Source organism: Mus caroli, unplaced genomic scaffold, assembly GCF_978045245.1.
Source record: "Mus caroli unplaced genomic scaffold, Mus_caroli_1 scaffold_9, whole genome shotgun sequence".
NCBI lineage: Eukaryota > Metazoa > Chordata > Mammalia > Rodentia > Muridae > Mus > Mus caroli.
In genome coordinates, this window is record NW_028227264.1 from 9,779,261 (window position 1) to 9,801,736 (window position 22,476).

At 41.2% G+C, this 22,476-nt stretch overlaps 1 protein-coding gene across 9 annotated transcripts in view; it reads right to left on the reverse strand.

Annotated features, from left to right (window-relative positions):
- Positions 1-22,476, reverse strand: part of Utrn (utrophin) — a 489,906-nt gene that overhangs the window by 303,730 nt on the left and 163,700 nt on the right. For all 9 annotated transcript variants that reach the window (XM_085842639.1, XM_085842635.1, XM_085842637.1 and 6 more), the window contains 6 exons: positions 15,378-15,491; positions 14,191-14,346; positions 8,178-8,348; positions 5,593-5,772; positions 3,447-3,581; positions 1,402-1,551 (listed from right to left, as the gene is read on the reverse strand). In XM_085842639.1, coding sequence (XP_085698765.1) covers positions 1,402-1,551; positions 3,447-3,581; positions 5,593-5,772; positions 8,178-8,348; positions 14,191-14,346; positions 15,378-15,491 — 906 coding nt within the window. The remainder of the gene's footprint in view (positions 1-1,401; positions 1,552-3,446; positions 3,582-5,592; positions 5,773-8,177; positions 8,349-14,190; positions 14,347-15,377; positions 15,492-22,476) is intronic.

The window sequence follows — 22,476 nt, forward strand, 5'->3', positions numbered from 1 at the left end:
TTTTTACTTCTATTAATCTATACTATGACAAAATACAAGTACAAAAAGATTCCCCCATAGGACATATAAAATAGAATAAAAATGTGTATTTTAGGCAACTGGCTCAGTGGCTAAGGGTACTTGTTGCCCTAGTAGATAATGAGGGTTTGGTTCCCACCACGGTGGCTCACAACTATCTGTGCTCCAGCTATAGGGGGTCAGATACCCCCTTCTGGACAACATGACCATGAGACACATATATGGGACATAAACATCTATGCAGACACTCATATATACAAAATGTCTTAAACCTAGTAAAATTTGTAATTTCTAATTATTTTTATTTTACTAGAAATATAAAGCAATTTTAAGAATCTCCAATGCCTAACAAAAAAAAATAAGACATAGTAAGAATGTCTATCAAGTGAATAAATACCTAATTTTTTTTCTAAAATTGAGAATAAGTTCTAACAGTTGCACAGTGAGTCAAACCACTAATTGCCACACATCTTTGGATTAAGCTCAATGATATTTTTAGTCTAGATCTCAACAGTTGTTACTTGGTAATCTGGTATAGCTATCTAATGATCAACTCAACCTTCTTACAAAAGAACAAGGCCCCTTCTCTTATCACTGATATGTATATGCATGTTGAGATATAATCTGAGCATGAGCTGAGTGATGTAGCTTTCATAACAGTTAACGTCAAATTCTGAAGGCCCTAATGGTTCTTAGAACATACATATAGACATTATTATTCTTAGACATAGCTGTAATACTATTCTTACAGAAAACTGCATAATTCACAAATAAAAATAAATCTCAAAGAGGTGTTGGAGATAGAGGGTAACTGGGAACTTAACACATAGCTTTGTGTGTACAACGCAAGTGCTTTACCACTGGGCTACATCCAGTATCTGACAAAGTTTGGTTTGGTTTCATTTTTGGCTTGGCTTCATTTGGCTTGGCTTGGGATTGGGTTGTTGAAACAATACCTTACTATGTAACTTCACCTGGCTTAAGACTCCCTATGCAGACTATTCTGGCCTCAAGCTCAGCGATCTTCCTGCCTCTGCCTCTTAAGTTTTTGGATTAAAGGCATATACCACCATGCCTTGTCCTGGCAATTTGGATGTTTGTTTGTCTTTTGTTTGTTTGTTTGTTTGTTTGTTTGCTTAATCAAGCTGCATCTGACCTACAAATATTAGGTATATTCCTCTTATACTTATTTCAAAGCCCTTAGGCTCCCATTAACATTGCCTGCCTACTTTAACTCCCACCACACCAAAGGATTATCAAATGGGCACCAATTTATATATTACCAAGTGTAACCAGCACGGAAGCTCCGAATAAGAGAGAGAACTCTCAGAGTTAGCTTGTGGCAGTAACTACCTAATCACACTGGGCATGTCTGGTTCTCACCAAGTGACTCAGCTCTTCGTAGCGGCTGTTAAAAGCCTCCAGCTTCTCGCTGATTATGTCATCCAGGATTCCACCATCAATCAGAGTCTGCCCAAGTTCCCGAATCTGGGTGCGATTATCCGCTGGATGGCGCAAAACAGACTCAAGAGACTGCAGTTGGGCAGGGAAAAAAAAATACATTCAATGGGTCTAAATGGATCAAGATCTGCAAAATGCCATTTTAAGCCAAATATTAATTCCACTTTCTAGAAATCTATTTAAGAAACAAGTAATGACAAATATTAAGGAAATAATAATTCACAAAATTATCCACTATAGATTAACAAAATCACAAAACTTTAAATAAAAACTTCAAGAACATATGATATAATTGCATAAAATAATTTGAATAATTATTAATTTTATGAGAAACTCTCAGTGTGACATACAAAACTGTACTCTACAAATAGAATTATCTCATGTTATTTATTAACTACATTGGTAAAATTAGAGATCCATTTTTCTACCTCATGATACAGAAATACACTAAGTATTTCTATGTATACAGTTTTATAGACACAAGTCCAACTAACCTTACGCATGAAATACTACTCCCATTCTACAGATGGGAAATTTGAAAGCCATGAAGTTCGATTTGACAAACGAGAATCAATTAAAAAACAAAAAAACAAAACAAAACAAAACAAACCCTAAGGCTCCAAACTCTTTCCAAAGCTCTTAGGACTGTGAGCCCTTTGACTGCATTTACTGCCCTGCAGTATACATGCACAAAAGGAATGCTGATAATAAAGAAAAAATACAGGGGGCTGGAGAGATGGCTCAGCGGGTAAGAGCACTGACTGTTCTTCCGAGGGTCCTGAGTTCAAATTCCAGCAACCACATGGCGGCTCACAACCATCTGTAGTGGGATCTGATGCTTTCTTCTGGTGTCTGAAGAAAGCAACAGTGTACTCTTATATATATAATATATATTATATATAATATATATAAACCTGAAAGAAAGAAAGGGAGGGAGGGAGAGAGAAGAGAGAAGAAAGAAGAGAGAAGAGAGAAGAGAGAAGAGAAGGAACACAGAATGTATTAAAGTGTTTATCATGGAGCCTTCTTTTCCTTTTCTCCATTGTCTGGATTTCTAGAATGTATATTTATGCCCTATGAGGAAAGCATGTTTGCTGTTTGTTCAATGAGCATCTAGTGGTTTCCATGCTGTCTATGCATCCTCTACTCTGCTGTGTTTGAGAAGTGACAATTCTCTCCCTGCACAGCATCCATCTTCAGGAATGGAGCCCCATTCACCCCCACCCCCTGGGAATAGCTCTCTGACTTCCCATCCTGCTGTTCATCGGATCCCCAAATTTCCCTGCTACTCCTGTACAAGTGAAACCTCTTTGGTTACACTGTAATTCGTTTCTGAAGTAATTACCACAGTATCGTGTGTACTCCTGGGCTCGAAACTGCAGAACGAGGAAACCTGCAGGATATTTCTTGGCCCCAGAAGCCTGAAGCCCAGCCTTACCATCCAGCCCCACAGTGGGAGCCCCTGCCTTCACGAACGCACATAGCAGCCTGCTTTAACTTTTTACATCTAAGGATGATGAGCTAGAAGCCACCTGAAGCATGGTTCGCACCATAGTCATAAGTGCAAAGAAACAAAACAGGGTTTGTTCAGAGAATGGTGAAAAGAACTGGACCCTACTAGTGACTATCGCTGTGTCTAACATGCACTCATGTAGCTCCTGCCTTACAAAACCGATTATAAAGAGTTCCCAGGGGCTGGTGAGATGGCTCAGTGGGTCAAAAGGAGCTTGCCACAAACCCTAACGACCTGGATTTGATCCCTGGGATCTATGTTGCAAGGGGGAAAATAACTTTTACAAATTGTGCTCTGACCTCAACACACATCCTATTGTATGCACAGATGGATGGATGGATGGATGGATGGATGGATGGATGGATGGACGGACGGACAGACAGACAGACAGACAGACAGCACATCTTTCCACATCACAGTGAAAATAACTGTGGCTCAGACATCAAGTGCCAACCTCCAGAGCTTCATGAACAGCTTCTGCCCTCTCAGGCAGGGCCTCCGTGCTCCTCACGCGCTCCTCCAAGGTGTTCAACCACGTGGTCTCCAGGTCCAGATAGTGAAGCAGCTCCACCCAGCAAGACCAGACCTCCTAACAAATGTGAAGGCAAAATTAACACGGAAGAGAAGCCATAACCATACGTCATCCCTTCGATCAATAAGAACTCCATTTCAGTGAGTAATATACAGGAATCCAGAAACCAGCGAAGCTAGAATATCAAATAAATGAGGCAAAACTAAATCTTCAATAAACTAGGAGCAATTAAGATGGAGGGAGAAGGAAAAATGGAAAAGAAGCTGCCTCGGTTTCCAGTAAAATGAATTCCAAGGACCTGGCTAAATGTTAAAAAAAACAACAACAACAAAAAAAAAACCCTGAATAATTAATAGGGGAAAAAAACAGCAGAGAAATAAATGTTGTTTGTTTGTTTTAAAGAAAATGATAGAGCTGGAGATTTAGCTCAGTGGCTACAGCCTGTACTTGCCTGACAGACAAAGGCCGTAGGTCCAATCCCCAGTACCACCACCACCACCACCACCACCACCAACAACAACAACAACACCCCCAGAAAGAGCAAAAGGTAAAAACCATTCAGGATTTTTTTATAGAAACTTAAATCTCCTAGGACATACCCAGTTCCAATTCCTAGATGACTGATGGGAGCAGATGTCTCTGTCGCCATCTGGACTTCTTTCCAAGTGAGTAAGGATAGACACATAAGAGGATGGGCCCATCTTACCAAAACAGGAGCCAAGTACTGCTGTGTTCTCCCTACTCAGCGTTCCGAGGTAGGAGAGAAGCCCCGGAAGGCATGCATCTAGAGCCTTCTTGCTCCAAGAGAGGATCTTATTTGACTGCTAAGATTAGAGCTCTGCACAAAATCCCCTGCATCTGTCTTCTCTGCCAAGTTAGGGCACAGTCCCATCCATACCCCACATCAGCTCTGCTCGCCAGAACAGGGGTCAGCCGGTATTTCTCGAGAGGCACAGAGAAGGTATTTCAGACTTTAGGGGTGACATCCATAGATTGTCACAGCTTCATCTTTGGTGTTGGTATATGGGTGTTTACACCATGTTCAATCCTTTAGAAATAACACTCTTAACCAAACCAACACCACCCCCCCCAAAAAAAAAGCAACTTTTTTTTTTTCAGGGCAGGGTTTCTCTATGTAGCCCTGGCTGTTCCAGAATTCGGGTGTAGGCCAGGCTGGCCTTGGGCTCAGAGATGCTTCTCCCTTCCGAGTGCTAGGATTAAAGGCATAGAACACCATTGCCTAGCTCAAACTACACTATTTACACCTGAAGCCTCTACCATAATTCGCTGACTCTTGGTTCAGAGCAAAAGAAGAAAGATTTCTAGTCCCCTTCTCTCATTAATCTTGCAAGAAGCAGGCTGAAAGATCTGCTCAGATCTTACAAGAAGTACAATGAGTAAACTTAGTTTAAAACTTCCCTCGGCATTATCAGAACTCACTGGAATGTCATTGCTTATTGTAGGGTGTGTTTCATTTAAATTTGAATAACTCAAACCGCTTCTTAAAACTTTTGACCAGTTTTTTTTTAGCCATGAAGATGAGAAAGCACTTCATTAAAATAATCCCAGAGAATAATCTAGGTCTTCAGTCTGATAGGCAGTGAGATTCTCTACCTAAAAATGCAATGAAATCCCTACATACTGAAGTTCTTTTTCCCCTCCAGTAAACATTAGACACTTCTCAAAATAAAAATAAAATAACAGTCAGCCAGGTAAAAGAGAGCTGTCTGGATTCTTACAAGACAGTTGGGAAGTTGGGGATTAAAGGGGACTCTCTGGCTCATCTCTAACCTGAGAACACTAGTGAGCACCCAAAACCTGCCGGGATCAATTACCGCTATTGAACCTCCTGAGAAATGCAGGCAGATCTTGGTCTCCTTTTAAAACAAAACAAACAAAAATCTCTGTATTTTTTATCTACTTGTCCATAAAAATTACTTTTATAATCCAATGTTTGACAAACTAATGGCCTTTCTTTCTTCTTCTTCTTTTCTTTAATAAGACAGGGAAATCCGCACAGCAGAGCTGGGATCTCAGGGTGGTACCCCTGGGGCAAACAAGCTCTTACCTCCAGTGTGTGGCACTTCCCTCGAATTCTATTGCAGAGAAGCTGGTAGCTCTCCAGCACCTCATTGAACTCCGACGTCAACTCCTGGCCACCAGAGGGCACCTTGGCAGCCACCAGCTTGATGCTGTCCTTCAGAATTTTCACCCTCACCTCCTTCTGCAGCACATCCTCTTTTGCCCTCTGTCCCAAGAAAGGAACAATTTGAAACATGGCTCTCTGTGACTAATATCTTTCTTTAAAAAAAAAAATAATAACTAATCCAATATCAAAACAACTAAATGATTCTATATGCCTCAGTAGAACACTATTTAAAAAATTCTGTAACCTGAGTTTTTTGAAAGAAGAATGCTAAAAATATAATCTCACTTACTCTTCTAGTTTCCAATTCCCCGTGCCCACAACAGTTTCTTTTTAATACCACCAGAGTTTAGAGGCAAGTTATCCTAAATAGTGTCTACTGACAAGATATATTTTCAAATCCTGGGCCCAGGGTAGGAATCTAAATGAACTCATTTTAAATGACCACTGGAGGTCTGAACACATTAAATTGAAATAAATAAATACCCCCCCCCCCAAAAAATGGCAGGACACTGTGGCAGAAGCATCTATTAAAATGTCCCACAAATCCTTGTAAAAACATTTTCCTCCTTGAACATGGGTCCATCCATCCTTCCAATAATGAAGATGAAGAAGTTCCTCTGGACAACCTGATCCAGAAATAGCTGCTTCCTGGCTTTCTATCGGTGCCCAAGGTGCTCAATCTCACATGCAGGAAAACCTACCTGCAGCCGTCTTTCATTTCCCCCTTTAGCTTGCTTTATTGCTTAATGGATTTCAGCTCTCCCAGGGTGAGGGAAAAAGTAATTAAGTGTAGTGGCTTTTAAATTCCTAATGGCTGTTTTAAAGAATAAAAATAAATAGAGTGTTGCCCAATCAGGGATCTTAATCTCATTTTTCTTCACTGTCAACTACAATGACTTTTAAAATCAGTACCAAACTGCAGCTCCAACAGTGGGAGTGATAAATGAGTTAGCCATTCTTTACATAGTAATCTACTTTTAAATATTTTCAGTACTAAAAATAGTTTTAAAACTTTTCAAAAAGAGCTACATGACCAGTACCCCCCGAAGCTCATGTCTCTAGCTGCATATGTAGCAGAAGATGGCCTAGCCGGCCATCAGTGAAAAGAGAGGCGCATTGGTCGTGCAAACTTTATGTGCCTCAGTGCAGGGGAATGCCAGGGCCGGGAGGTAGGAATGGGTGGGTAGGGGAGTGGGGGGGGGGTATGGGGGACTTTTGGGATAGCATTGGAAATGTAAATGAGGAAAATACCTAATAAAAATTTTTTTAAAAAGAAAATTATATACATATTGATCCCCAACACAGATTGAATAAGTCTCTTTTCATATCTACTAACTCAAGAGAGCATGCATGAATGTCACTTTTTAAAAACTACCTGCACAGAAAAGTTTGCCTTAGTTATACTACTAGTTGAGTTAACCAACTTAACTAGTAGTATAGCTACTAGTTAACAATATACCATGTTACTTGATCTTTTACAAAGAGAAGCGTACTTTTTTTTTTTTTTTTAATTTTTTTAAGGACAGGATTTCTCCGTGTAGCCCTGGCTGCTCTGAAACTCGCTCTGTAGACCGACTGGCCTCAAACACAGAGATCCACCTACCTCTGCCCCTCTGCCCCTCTGTCCCTCTGCCCCTCTGCCTCTGAAGTACTGGGGTTAAAGTTGTATCCCCACCACCACCTGACAAGAAGGATAACTCTTACAGACAGAATCACGCCCTCATGCTAGAAGGATAGTGGAGGCAAATGTGGGTCTGAGGCCCAGTTCTTTCCTTAGACAAGGACAAACCGACACAGGAATAGACGTTTCTGGAACCACAGCCTGTAACTCCAACTTACCTTCACCTTATCTTCTCTGTACACTCCATGATTTCTGCTCCAAGGACGCTGTGGGGTTCCCATGGGCCCTCATGACTGACTCTATATCTCCTACCTCCTGCTCCTACGATGTTCTGGAGTTCCCATGTGCTCCCAATACTGACTTGAGTGTAGCCTTTGCCTCCAGCTCCAAAGACATCCTGGGGTTCCCTGGGCCCCCAGGAATGACTAGAATGAAACCCATTAGAACTAGGATAACCTCCAAGTCTCCTTTGCTCCTTACCAAAACTTACACTTCTTGGAAACAGTGAGAGAAGTCACACGGTACCATGACTAGAATTAATACCATAAAATGTACACCAAGACACTGCTAAAATGGTAAAAAAAAAAAAAAAATTATATGTGTTTATTACAATAATAAAAGAAAAATGAGTTTCTCCTCACAACCCTTCTTCAAGACAGAAACCTCCATGACTATCCACAGGGACTTCCCAGAATTGATCTACTCTGGGGTGGACTTGAACTAGTGGACTGGCATCAGCCTCTTTCCCAACTAAGATTACCACAGCTGCTCATCACTCACTCCTACTGAGAGCAGACTTGTCCATATGGTTCTGTGCAGTGTGATAGGTGAGAGACCAACAGACTAACTAGTGTGAAGAGGGCAGTTGGGAGGAAGGCCTTACCTTCATTTCCTCCACCGCTCTCTCGAGTTCTTCTGGAGATTTGTACTCAAAGTCCCTCTCCAGGTAGTCCTCTTCAGCCTGCGCCATCCACTCCTGCATCTCAGCCAAATCCTTTTTCAAGTTCAGGGCTTTTTCTTGACTATCTGACAGCCTGCTTTTTTGAATAGCAATCTAGGAAGGAAACGCCAATTCCACTCAATAAATAAATTTTAATACATTAAATGCAAAGTTCTACCCTTTAATATTTAAAAGCACTGCAATAGATTTCCAGTCTTATTTTTTAACATTTAAATAAAACTTTTTAAGCATCCTGTGCTGGTGCTGTGTAATGTAAGAAAGGATGAAAATATAATGACTTCTATACAACATTTTAGACATGAACCTAACTAAAAGATATCTAATATAACTCTGAAAATAGGGTTCACAGCTGGTGTTTTTTTCTCCCTGGCAGCCTTCACTGTAGTGCCAACACTTTGAAAGGTAAGCAACAGAAACTAACTAGGTTTCCGACCTTTTAATGCCACATTAAGGAGCTTCACCTATAGCAATAAAGGGATGTACATCAAGTGATTTAATTGTAGCACTGTCTATTATATAAAAAATAAAACAGGAAGCAGAATTTCCATGGTGTGTCCTCACATTCTAAACTGAGCCTGGAGCTGGGCACAGTCACACATTCTTATAATACCAGCCCTTGGGAGGCAGAAGCAGGTGGATCTCTGTAAATCCAGGGCTAGCCTGCTCTACAGAATAAGACCTGTTCTCAAAAATGTTCGTTAAAATAAGGGGAAAAAACTGAAGATGAAAGGAACTATTACAAAAGATGTCCATAAGACATTACCCTATAAATGTTGGTTAGAAAGTAGAAGGTAGGACTGGAGAGATGGCTCAGTGGTTAAGAGCACTGACTGCTCTTCCAAAGGACCTGAGTTCAAATCTCAGCAACCACATGGTGGCTCACAACCATCTGTACAGCTACAGTGTACTCACATACATAAATCTTAAAAAACAAACAAACAAACAAAAACAGAAAGTAGAAGATAGACGTTGGAGAGATGGCTCATTGGTTAAGAGCACTTCCTGCTCTTCCAGAGGATGCAGGTTCAATTTCCAGTCCCCACATGATGGCTCACAACTCCTCTGTAACTGTAACTCCAGTTCAAGTTCAAGAAAATCCAACACTCTATATACATAGACAGACAGACAGACCAAGGTACATAAGTAAAGTGTTTTGTAAAAATAGGAGGAGGAGGAAGAGAGGAGGAGAAGGAGAAAGAAGGAGAAGGAGAAGGAGAAGGAGAAGGAGAAGGAGAAGGAGAAGGAGAAGGAAGAAGAAGAAGAAGAAGAAGAAGAAGAAGAAGAAGAAGAAGAAGAAGAAGAAGAAGAAGAAGAAGAAGAAGAAGAAGGAGAAGAAGAAGGAGAAGAAGAAGGAGAAGAAGAAAAGAAAAAAGAAAAGAAGAAAGAAGAAGAAGGAAGAAGAAGGAAGAAGAAGAAGAAGAAGAAGAAGAAGAAGAAAAGAAAGAAGAAAGAAGAAAGAAGGAAGAAGAAGAAAGAAAGAAAGAAGAAAGAAGGAAGAAGAAGAAGAAGAAGAAGAAGAAAAGAAAGAAGAAAGAAAGAAGAAGGAAGAAGGAAGAAGAAGAAGAAGAAAGAAAGAAAGAAAGAAAGAAAGAAGAAAGAAAGAAGAAAGAAGGTAGAAGAAGAAGAAGAAGAAGAAGAAGAAGAAGAAGAAGAAGAAGAAGAAGAAGAAGAAGAAAGTAGAAAGTAGAAAATATATTTGAAAATAGTTATCTGTTTGAATCTGGCTCAGTAACTTTGTGAAGTACTTCAGAGGAGTCTGGGAATATTTTCAGAGCTCCTCACCTAACCACAAATGCACTTCGGCTGAAAGAGATGATCGTGTCACACAGGAATCGTCCAACCTTCCCCTGACACGTCCAGTAGCCTGCTCAAATTACATGTCTGAGTGGAGGCCAGAGCTGACAGAAACCGGAGGCCAGGCCAGGAACAGGATGGGCTCACAGGAATGTGGGTTAAGGAATGGTTAGTGGCTTTCCTGTTCCCTCCTTCCAAACAGGAGCACAGGCCTAAAAATAGACAAGGAACTTTTCTTTCCATGCACACCCCACAAGCTAGGGTGTGGCTCTTCAAGGAGAAGCCACAACAGCACACAGTGATCTCCCATGCTCAGCACTTTAGCAGCTCTTGATAAAACTATGACATAGTGGGGGGGGGTGGTAAAATGCAATGTAGCCACATAAATGTAGACTCTTGGTTTACATTTCCTGAACAACAATAAATATTATCATTTTAGTGGATCCATAGAAAAGTTGAAAATAAAATCCACAAGATCATAACTATAGACTTGGTATTTTAGGACTGTTAAATTCTGTCATGTTAGCCTACATGAGACACATTTCTGTGCATTTTAGTTTGACATGGCCTTTGTTTACTTATTTTTATTTTGTGTGTAGGTATATTTTGCCTGTACACAGGCTTTTATACTATGTTCATACAGTATCCACAAAGGCCAGAAGAGGGCATATCAAGGTCATCTGGAACCGGAGTTACAGACTGTTGTATGTTGCCGATGTGGGTGCTGGAAGTGGAACCTGGGTCTTCAGCAAGAGCTGAACGGCTCTAAACTGCTAACCCATCTCCCCAACCCCAGATAGACCTATATTTCCTAAGTACATTTGTATATGTGTGTGTGTGTGTGTGTGTGTGTGTACATATATACACACACACACACTCTACAACTTTTAAAATTTTATTAGTGAGTGATATAAATCGTCTAGAACTGATCTAAATACTTTCTGTACCGTAGATTTTATACTGTTATGAGCAAGTGGGTAAACAGATGAAAGTGAGTGGATGGATGGATGGATGGATGGATGGATGGATGGATATGACAGATAGGAGATGGTAATGGTAGACCATGGATAGATGAAGATGATGGAGGATGAAGGACAGATGGATAAATGCAGGGATACAGGGAGACAGAGGATAAGTAGATGAACGGATGCTACATGGTTGCTTATTCCTCAATGTCACTTAGGAAGCATGTCCTTTATTTCCTTAGATAAAATCCCCAGCTGCTTACACTGTCAGATTATAAAGCAGATACAGAAATACAAACTTGGGTAGTGTATTCAGTGATATTACAAAAAAAGATTATTTTCTTGAGTTTGATCATGGCATCTTGACAAATGCCTATATTATAGTATATGACAATAATTTCAAGTTCCTGTCTGAAGAATATTTTCAGAGATAAATAGAAAATATAATACAAGACTAGCTACTGATAAGTCTTGGAATAGGTCCATGGGTGTTTCTCTGTAGCATTAGTATGATTTTCTCCTCATAAAAATATGTTCAAAATGAAGGTGTTGGGCTAAAACAAGAACAAAACATCCAATCATGCCACCATAGGATTCCTTCCCATTCCCTCCCCCACTCTCCAGTGTCACTTCCTTCCCCACCTCTCCAGGGGATGCACTTTTCTTGTGGTCATTCGAAGTCTCTCCTGAGTTAAAGTTAGAGCTTGATTTTTAACTCAGATAACCTGACTCATGCCCCTAGCTTTACTCACATCTCTTACTATCTTCTGCTTCCCATGCCCCAAGGGCACTAAGAATTTTAAAAGCTAAAATTTTAAAAAGAGGAAAAATAAAAAGTAGCCTTTGCATGCACAGTTACCTCCACCTCCATCCTTCCAGAACACGTCTCATCCATTTACCTGCCGCTAGGAAGCTTCTCCTCCTGGGTTCTTATCACTCAGAGAGCACCACAATCCACACAGAACGCATGCACGCACCGTTTGCCAATCTCTGGAGCCACCCAGAGCCATCAGTTTTCCATCTTACATTGTCCTCCACCCAAGCCCTGTCTCTGTTCCCAAAAGATACAGCTCACACGTGGTATCCTGACCACAAACATGATCTCTCCAGCCAAGAGTCATCAACTCTCAGATCTCTGCAATGTCCCAATGTGAGCAACTCCCTGACCAAACTATTGCAAAGAACTCTACCTTCTCTTAATTCTTGGCTGTCCCTCCCTGACAGCTCACCTGCCTCATAGGAATGCAAAAACTTTTCCCTGGTCGTTTCTGTGTCCCAGAGCATACAAAGAAGCCTAGCAGCAGACACTAATTAAGAAAATACTACACTATATTTATTCATTATGCCTAATTAATTAATATCTGCTGCTTAAAGGATTAATAGGTATAATCAGTGGATACCACACTGAAATGTCCTCAAGGCAAGGCAAGTGTCATAAATGAATGTGTGGAACTCGGTTGAAAACAGAAAGAATAGGACAGTTCTGAGTCTCACTGAGCAAGCAGTAGTCTTCCTTAATTTTATATTTATATATATGTATATATATATATATATATATGTATATGTATGTGTATATGTATATGTATATGTATATGTATATGTATATGTATATGTATATACACACATATAATTTATACAACATACTAATATAAAAATATATATAATTCATACAATATATTTTAAGATATTTAATATATCTTATATACTTAATATTAATATACATATTTTACTTACCTTATATATCTTTATATATGTATATATAATATATAAATAAATAATTAAAATAAGTAAATATATTATATAAGATATATGTATCTTTATATGTAATATGTCTTTAATATATATTTAATATCTATCTTAAGACTATGAAAGTCTAAGATCAAGAAATCAGGTAACAGCAGTTGCTGGCGAGGATGTGGAGAAAGAGGAACACTCCTCCATTGTTGGTGGGATTGCAGGCACTCTGGAAATCAGTCTAGCGGTTCCTCAGAGAATTGGACATGGTACTACCAGAGGATCCCACAATACCTCTCCTGGGCATATATCCAGAAGATCTTCCAACTAGTAAAAAAGAAACATGCTCCACTATGTTCATAGCAGCCTTATTTATAATAGCCAGAAACTGGAAAGAACCCAGATGCCCCTCAACAGAGGAATGGATACAAAAAATGTGGTACATTTACACAATGGAGTACTACTCAGCTATTAAAAAGAATGAATTTATGAAATTCCTAGGCAAATGGTTGGACCTGGAGGGCATTATCCTGAGTGAGGTAACACAATCACAAAAGAACTCAAATGATATATACTCCCTGATAAGTGGATATGAGCCCAGAAATTTAGAATACCCAAGATATAAGTTACAATTTGCAAAACACATGAAACTCAAGAAGAATGAAGACCAAAGTGTGGACACTTTGCCCCTTCTTAGAATTGGGAACAAAACACCCATGGAAGAAGTTACAAAGTTTGGAGCTGAGACAAAAGGATGGACCATCTAGAGATTGCCATATCCAGGGATCCATCCCATAATCAGCCTCCAAATGCTGACACCATTGCATACACTAGCAAGATTTTGCTGAAAGGACCCTGATATAGCTGTCTCTTGTGAGACTATGCCGGGGCCTAGCAAACACAGAAGTGGATGCTCACAGTCACCTATTGGATGGATCACAGAGCCCTCAATGGAGGAGCTAGAGAAAATACCCAAGGAGCTGAAGGGATCTGCAACCCTATGGGTGGAACAACGTTATGAACTAACCAGTACCCCGGAGCTCTTGACTCTAGCTGCATATGTATCAAAAGGTGGCCTAGTCGGCCATCACTGGAAAGAGAGGCCCATTGGAGTTAAAAACTTTATATGCCCCAGTACTAGGGAACGCCAGGGCCAAAAAGTGGGAGTGGGTGGGAGGGTATGGGGGACTTTTGGGATAGCATTGGAAATGTAAATGAGGAAAATACCTAATAAAAAAAAGACTATGAAAGAATATTGTTTGTATGTGTGTACATCACACACACACACACACATATATATGCATGTGTCTGCGCATGTGTGCTTTAAGTGTGTTTTATGCTGTCCTGTAAAAATTGTGGAGCACTATTTTTTGGTTTTAGTTTTGTGCTCAAGAGAAGCCAGTGACAGTGTGTGTCCCTCCTAAAGAAGGTGCCAAGCTCACCTCTTTGCTGAATTTCTCCAGTTGGGATTGGTAATCCACTAGTCTTGCCTGTACCCATGTCTTGACTCCAGTGACTGGACACCTCTGAAGGCTAGTCTCTACTTCCCTCATGTTCTTCAGAGATGACTCGATGGTTTCGATTTCATTAGCAAACGTCTGAATACAGGAGATAAGGCCCTGTTAAGTGTACTCCCATATAAGTGGACATCAGTATCGCACCTATCTACCTGGATCCTGCAAATATTTCAAGGACATAGTGACTGGGAATCAGGATTCTCAGCTACTTAAGAGATGACTCACACCGGGCATGGTGGCGCACGCCTTTAATCCCAGCACTCGGGAGGCAGAGGCAGGCGGATTTCTGAGTTCGAGGCCAACCTGGTCTACAAAGTGAGTGCCAGGATAGCCAGGGCTATACAGAGAAACCCTGTCTCGAAAAACCAAAAAAAAAAAAAAAAAAAAGGAGATGACTCACTTCAAGAAACTCATTTCGCCTAGCATTTAATACAGTCGCTTGCTAAAAAGTAAATTAGAATTACTTGCATCTCAATGGGAAGTATGACTTTTAATTAATTTAGAGTAACAGTTCTCAACCTGTAGGCCGAATCCCTTTGGGCCGAATCACATATCAGACAGCCTGCATACCAGATATTTACATTATGATTCATAACAGTAGCAGAATTACAGTCATGAAGTAGCAATGAAAATAACTTTATGGTTGGTGTTCGCCACACTCTGAGGGACTGTATTAAAGGCCACAGCATTCGGAAGGCTGAGAACCACTGCTCGAGAGAGACCTGGTGAGTCTCAAGTATAAATTGTGTTGCTAGCACATTTCATTTGCTAGATATGCTGTTCAGAAAGGCTCGTCGTGTGCTACAATAGCAGCAGCATGCTTGTGGTAATCATTACATTAAGATCACCATCTTAACAGAAGAAAACAGCTTCCAAAGAAATAAATTCGCTCTTGTTCTCATCACGAGTCCTATAACCGCAGACGGCAGTATAATATGAGCAATCTGTCTGTCCTTTATTAGCTACGAAGCCAAAATAAAAGCTTTACAATAAGAGATTCTTTATCTAGACTTCATAAGCCCTATTCTTACAATTTTAATAATGGCAAGTGACAAAGAGCAAGAAGAGAATGTTATTTATTCCAGTAGGATTGCCAGAGAGGAGGCACTCACAGCACATTGGTCAAGCTGGCTCTGCAGCGCAGCAGCGTCTCCTTGGGCAGCCTGTTCTTTCATGAGGAAGTCTTTGATGCCACTCACCCACTTCTCAATGACTTCTGAATCAGCCTAAATGGAACACAATAACAGAGGGACATATTACTCAGTGACACACAACCCCAGGACAGCTCAAGATCTACTGGGACCAAAGAAAGAGACAACTTCTCAAAACTCGATAACATCGTTTTCATTTGTTTCATTTCCTCTTTGAAGTCTCCCAACTGGAAAATAAGTCTTTAGTTTATCCTCAAGGAAACGTTTCCAAAAATGACGCTGCGGTGGTCATCCACCAGTCTCAAGCCACTCTGGAATAAACTATTTTATCTAAATGCAAGCAATATTTAGGACTAAGATTCAAATTACAGGGAAAAAATGCTACTCTAGTCATAGTCAAAGCATAAACAAAAATCTTTTGCTTTCAACTAACTTAGAGCAATTTTTTCTTGGAAGTTACTGGAACTAGGAGTAAGCACACAGCATCATGAAGGAACGTGACACAGGACTCTCCAATCTTCCATGGGATACCTCCTTCTCTGAAAACAGAACTAGCCACTGTCTGGTTTATTTCAGTTCTTTTAACCACTCCAAGATAATAAGTACAAAGAGAAGGCAAACGTTTTCTAGAAAGTAGGCTTGAGAGAGGAGATTGCAAAGGAATAGCTGTATAGAAGTCAACTGCAGCCACACTTAAACTTCAATACTAAAGCGTTGGCCATTTTCCCCAAAGCCTCCTGCTCCTTCATTGGTTAGTCTGCCTTGCTAATTCCCCTAATGTTTCTCCGAGTCCCCTTCAGTTCTACTCTTGATCACTCCTAGAAATAGAAATAAACCTGAATGGTCAATTCAAAAGTGACCACCATGTGTCTCCCTAGTCCTGTGAAGGCTAACTATTCCTTCTTTTGTGACATTTACAGGGCAATATAGCCGGGTAATGCACAAACCATTCTGATCCACGTACTCTGGAGACAACAAAAAATATTTAATATTCCTATAATATACCAAACAAAACCAACTATTATTATTCTTATGAAGCTGGAATGAATCGTAAAGACACAGCTGGCCATACAACTATGGCAAGTTACATCTATAAAATAGGTTACACCTATAAAATACCACCTAAAACCATTTTAGATTTTTCTTATCGTGAAGTTATCCAATGATTCTTTTGGGTTAAACTTGTTTGTTCTTAAATATATCAGGAGAATACTCGCTAAAACCCCAGTATTCTCAGTAATTACCTCGAAATAAGCTTCCCCTACCAAACATTGCTTAACATGGATAGAATAGCTATAGAACTTGATCAGTATAAATACCAAATTTTTTTTATTATGCTGACAACAGCAGTTTAAAAAATAGACCAGCAACAAGCCAACAGAATAATTAGAAGTTTTAACCTTTCCACTTTCCTACCAGCCTCTCTTCCTAACTTTCCTCTACTTAGAAAGTGGACAGAGAAACACAATTTTCTATTGGGTTCATGGTTTGGGTCCACTTGGTTAGTTGGTTGGTTTCAATTGGGTTTCTTCCTTTTGAGAGTTAGGATTTTTAAGTGAAATCATGGCGCCCATTGTTTATAATTAATAAATGCTAATAAAAATAGAAGTGGGGCTTGAGGGATACCCCAGCAGACAGGAACACTCACTACTCTTACAGGGTTCTGTTCTCAGCACCCCCAAAACAGCGCATAACTGTCTTGAATTCCAGCTCCAGAAGATCTAGCGCCCTCTTCTGGCCTCCATAGGTACCGCATGCCCATATTACAAGTACAGATGTACAAGTTCACAGATAGGCACATAAGATTTAACAATAAATCACTAAAAAGAAAAACTTGTTCCATGAAACAAGCCTTTTAAAATTGCCTACATACCCCATTGCATTGTTAATCTCCATTCTGAACTCCTAAATAACATAGTATTTCTGAGGAACTAGGAAATCCATCGAAGCTAATTTTGAAAGAGGAAAATAGTTTCACAGCTAAGATTTTTCATTAGCACATAGAGGTGCCTCATACCCCAAGAGGGCTAATAGTCACAGTCACCTCTGACTAAAATAGACAGCTTTAACTCATCACTGGGGAATGAGAGGAAGTTTTAGGGGCTCAGTCACCTCTTCCTCGCCTCAGACAACCCCAGACACCCGTGAGGACACACAGCCCAGGAACACCTGTTCCTTCTTGCTCTCAGTTTCAATGAGAAAAAAAGAAAGGAGAATGTAGCAGACACACACACACAAGCCACAGAAATATCAGAGACGGAGCAACAAACAGGCATTCTGCTTCTCACTACAGAAAATCTGACATGTAATCCCTGTACCCTATGATGGGGAGACGCCGAGCTCACCAGCTAACCGCATGGCTGTAAGAAACTAATTCTGTTTTGGCACCTCAGTTGCTCACCTGTAAAACCAGAATAACAACAACAACAACAACAACTGTGTTTAATTGTTCTGAAAATCACAGACAGTGTTGGGACAGAGATCGCCACACGAATGCATGCAACATACACTTAGCACCCACGAAAGCATCTGCCTCACTATTAACAACGAGGACCTCGTTAGAGAGCCGATGCTTCCAAATCCTAGAACTTCGATCCTGTCAGAGATGCCCAGGAATGCCACAGTGAAGTTGTGTTTGCTAAAAATCAGGTACTTGGTTTTTGTTGTTGTTGTTGTTTTGTTGTTTTTTATTGCTGTCAGCATTAACATTTGTTCAGTCCTATAACTATTTTAAAGTCCCTGGAAAATGGCCAGCTGAAAGCTCAGTCGTGCTGTATCTGATGGGCATAGTTAAAGAGCTCAGCAGAAAAGTCAAGGAAACAGGAACCAGTCCAAACTTTAAAAATGCCTTGCAGGGGCAGATTTAGTAGACACACCACCCTGTAGCCACACTATGAAGCAAGGGGTCACCACTGAAGACTAGCCGCCACCAGCCTGCAGAGGGTGCAGAGACTCAGCTCCACCCTCCTCTTCACACTCCCCAGACTATCTATTTTTCCCTGGAAGGAAAATCTTCTCATGTTCCTGTAGCAGAAACTGCCGGTCGATACCACGAGCCAGCTCATCTGTAGTCAGTGGTAATGTACGGTACAAGACCAAGACCACTAGAACAGTTTTCAACCAAATTCAAAGCAAGCGTTAAAGGAATACTGGCCAGGATGAAGGACTCTGGTCAGGTCCATTCCAGGGATCAGAGGACATGGAGTCACATTCCGCCACAACTTTCCAAGCAAACCTATAAGGCTGCATATTTCTTACCAGATCCAATCAGAGGTAAGCATCCATCCTGGTGCACTTCCTGCCAGGGTCCCTCCTGCCTGCCTCTGAGTGATCAAACACATCTGGTGCAGTCGGGTCCAACAAATTTGTTAAGGGAAGTCAGAACATGTGGCTTGTTATCTTATAGAAACATCAGTCAACAGCATTTCTCCATCTGTCCCTGGACAAGGGGCTTACAGGTTAGCCTTGTTTCATGGATCTCTTACGTACAGTCACTAAAACTGACAAACTCTGGCTCTCACATTAGCTCCTCAGCTAAGTCCCAAAGAACATGAAAGAAAGAATTCACAAAAACAAGAGAGTCTCTCTAGCCATTTAAAAATCACACCACTAAAGAGCTTAGGGGGGACTGGAGAGCTGGCTCAGCCGTTAAGAGCACTGACTGCTCTTCTAGAGGTCCTGAGTTCAATTCCCAGCAACCACATGATGGCTCACAACCATCTGTAATGGGATCTGATGTCCTCTTCTGGTGCATCTGAAAACAGCTACATTGTACTCATATACATAAAATAAATAAATCTTTAAAGCACTTAAGAGTCTACAATCTACAACAGCAATGGCTTCTTTGCCTCTATCCAACTTGCTGAACAAACACAAGAATACACACACATGCACGCGCACACAGTTCTTTAAGGAACTTCTCTTCTGCTAAATAAACTGGTTTAAAGTTCCCAGGAGGAGCTCGGGAGGTGGCTCAGTCAGTAAATGGCTTTACTGGCATGCATGGGGACCTGAGACTGACATGCAGAACCGACATGCTGGTAAAAGGTACGATTCCTGGGAAGCTGGAAGATTCCCGGGGTTCACTGGCCAGTCAGAGTAGCCTAACCTGGGAGCCCCAGGTCCCAGAGACCTTGTTTTAAAAAACAGTGCAAATACAGTCATCTGGCTTCTGGCCTCCACACATGTTCTCATAAACACACACATCTTCTCTGTCTATCTGTCTGTCTGTATGTGTCTGTCCCTGTCTACCCGTCTCTGTCTCTCTGACACATACACACACACCATCGCCAGTAAATTTCTAATAAAAATGTCTGCAAAAAAAATTAACCGGTCCTCATCTAAGACAGTAATCATTCTCATTTTTGCTCATAAATATTCAAGTACGATGAAATTGCTAATAACATGGTTATTTAGAGGACCTTAAAATACCAAGATTCTCCTTTGGAATGGGAAAAATGTTTAAAAACCTTGACCATCCATCCCTCCAGAAAACTTCTTGAGCGGGCAACACCCAGGGGCAGGTCGCCGAGGAGAAATGTAGGGTCAATGAAACAATTCCTTTGCACCTTACCCTGCCTGCCTCCTGAGCTGGAGATAGAAGCATTTGAAAGCTTGGAAGCTCTGGACAGGAGAGTGCACTGCAGGGTGAGAGTCGAGGGTGCACTGCAGCCCCTCATTCTGGACTACAGCCACATAGCTGGCATTTTTCCTTTCCTGCTCCCCCATCAGCTGGAATGTATGTGGATCCTTAAGCTGCTAATTTCTGCCTGGGACAGGGACAAACCAGCTTTGAAAATAGAGTTGGCATAGGAATTTAATGTAAAGAGCTTCCTAATTTGCTCAGTTTGGCGACGTTCTGGAGCCTGTAACAGACACTACCTGGGGTTTCAACAGATACCATAACCTACTCAAAAGACTGTTATAAAAACGGTGTTCTGTCACAGAGAGGAAGACCAAGAATCACAACATTGCCACTACATCAACACATCTAAACCTGTGTCACTAAATCCAAGGTGTGGAATGGCCCATTGTTTCCTATAATGAGTAAAAATGATGGGGGGAGGGGCATTATTTTAATTACTATGTCAGGCTTGTATTCTCTAGAAAGGTTAAAGTAGCTAAAGACGGGATGTTCTTCTTCCTTATCTTGACCCTGAAATACTTCCAAAATAATTTCAAATCTTGTGTCTTCAATGGCCCAGTCCCCCACATGTCTTTTCAGCATCCTGGGGCAGAACACCTTGGTTTGGTGAGTGTCCTTGACTTTGAGTAACTAAAGGAAGAGAATGAGCAGAGGGCTGTGTCATCTTTGAGGATAAGTGGGTCTGAGACTGCTCACTAGAGAAGGGGAAGGCTACCTGATAGAGTCACACCTACTGAGTGAGTCATTCTGATCACTGCCATTCACCTGCTCTTACTTGCTGGGCACCCCACAGAGTTCTATCTTCAAAGAGCTCATACCCTGGGAGGGGAGGAGAAGCACAGAGCTCTAACTTGATAAAACTCCACAGGGTGTGGATGGGAGCATGAAAAGGTGAGGACAGTTCAGGCTGTGCTTTGGTGCTGAGCAACACTGATGACTGGCCATGAAGTTTGTTCTTAGAGACTCAGCCTGGGTGGGGGTAGTGGGTGGGGCTGAAGAGGTGGCTCAGTGGTTAGGAGCATAGCTACTCTCCCAGCAACCACATGGTGCCTCACAGCCATCTGTGATGGCATTTGAGCACTCATATACAATAAATAAAATAAATAAAGCTTTAAAAAAAAAACTACTGTACACATTAAAAAATAAATCAGCCAGGGGAACTTAATATACCAACAAGTAGGTGTGTCATGTCCACAGGAAGGCAATAGAGTCCAGGGTAGCCCTTTGGGACCCATGATTCTCTCCCAACCTGATGCCACTCACAGTGGGGACAATAGGCAAGCTAGAAGAAGAAAGGGCAGGGACTGTGAGATAAAGTGTGAACATTTTACTCTGATGACGATGACCAGACCATTCCTTGCTTCAGTGGGAAGATGAATTTCCAAGGTAACTGCTGGGAATCGGGAGTTGGAACAGTTAGAAAGGGGAGGGCAGAGCCAAGAGGCAAAACTCGGTTTAGTGGGCACTTGCAGACATGCTGGTAATGTTCCAGGTATTCCCACACTGTAGGATCTTGAGTAGGGGAAAGGAAATAATACAAAATATATCACAGTCCATAATAACAGAAGATATTACTACCAGGTGTGAGAGAGAGAAAGAATCAGAGAAGGAGCCCTTTCGGATTTTATTTTGTACTCATGATTCATAAGCGAAATCAATAAGAAAAAAAAAATGCCTGTTTCATGTTTTTCAAATGTCTTGCTACCAGGAAGGGAGGTGATGGATTGTGAAGCAAAGCACAGAACACTTTAAGTCCATGTTTGTGCCTAGCACTGTGGGAGACAATAGTGGGCTAGTCTAACCTTAGCCTGTACAAAAGGAATTAGCTGTAAAGACAAGGGAAATGTCAACAAATGCCAAGAAACTAAGAGGCAACTATGACCACAGACACAAACCTGGGGACTCTTCTTGCAAACATCCCAGGGCTGGAGGGCGGAAGCTAAGCACCACCACGATTAACTCAGCTTCTAAAGGTGCTATAGACTCTTGAAAGACTTCATTCTGAGCAGGAGGAGTCACTTTCTAAGCTTTGGCTCTATTAGGTATTGAAATGTCTGTATAAAATGATGGTATGACCACTCCATGGATGGTTAAGGGAAGGTATATATAGAGCACAGAGAGTTTAGAGTTAAGAGATTTTGGGATCATTTGTTGGTGAAGTGAGAGAAGTTGCTACGGTCTGTGAGAATTTCAAAATCTAATGCGCCATCTTTGGCCATTAACTGAGTTGGACTGAGACCATTTGCAGCAAGACAGAATGGAATGTCTCTGAGGCTGAGGAGGGAAAGATTAGAAAAGGAGGGGAAAGGGTCACAAACAGGAACTCTGCCAGAGGAAGGATTCCAATAATCTCTAGGAGGGAGCCAGGGCACGTGGCGAGGGAAGCAGCTGGAGAAAAGAAGCAGCCCAGGAGGT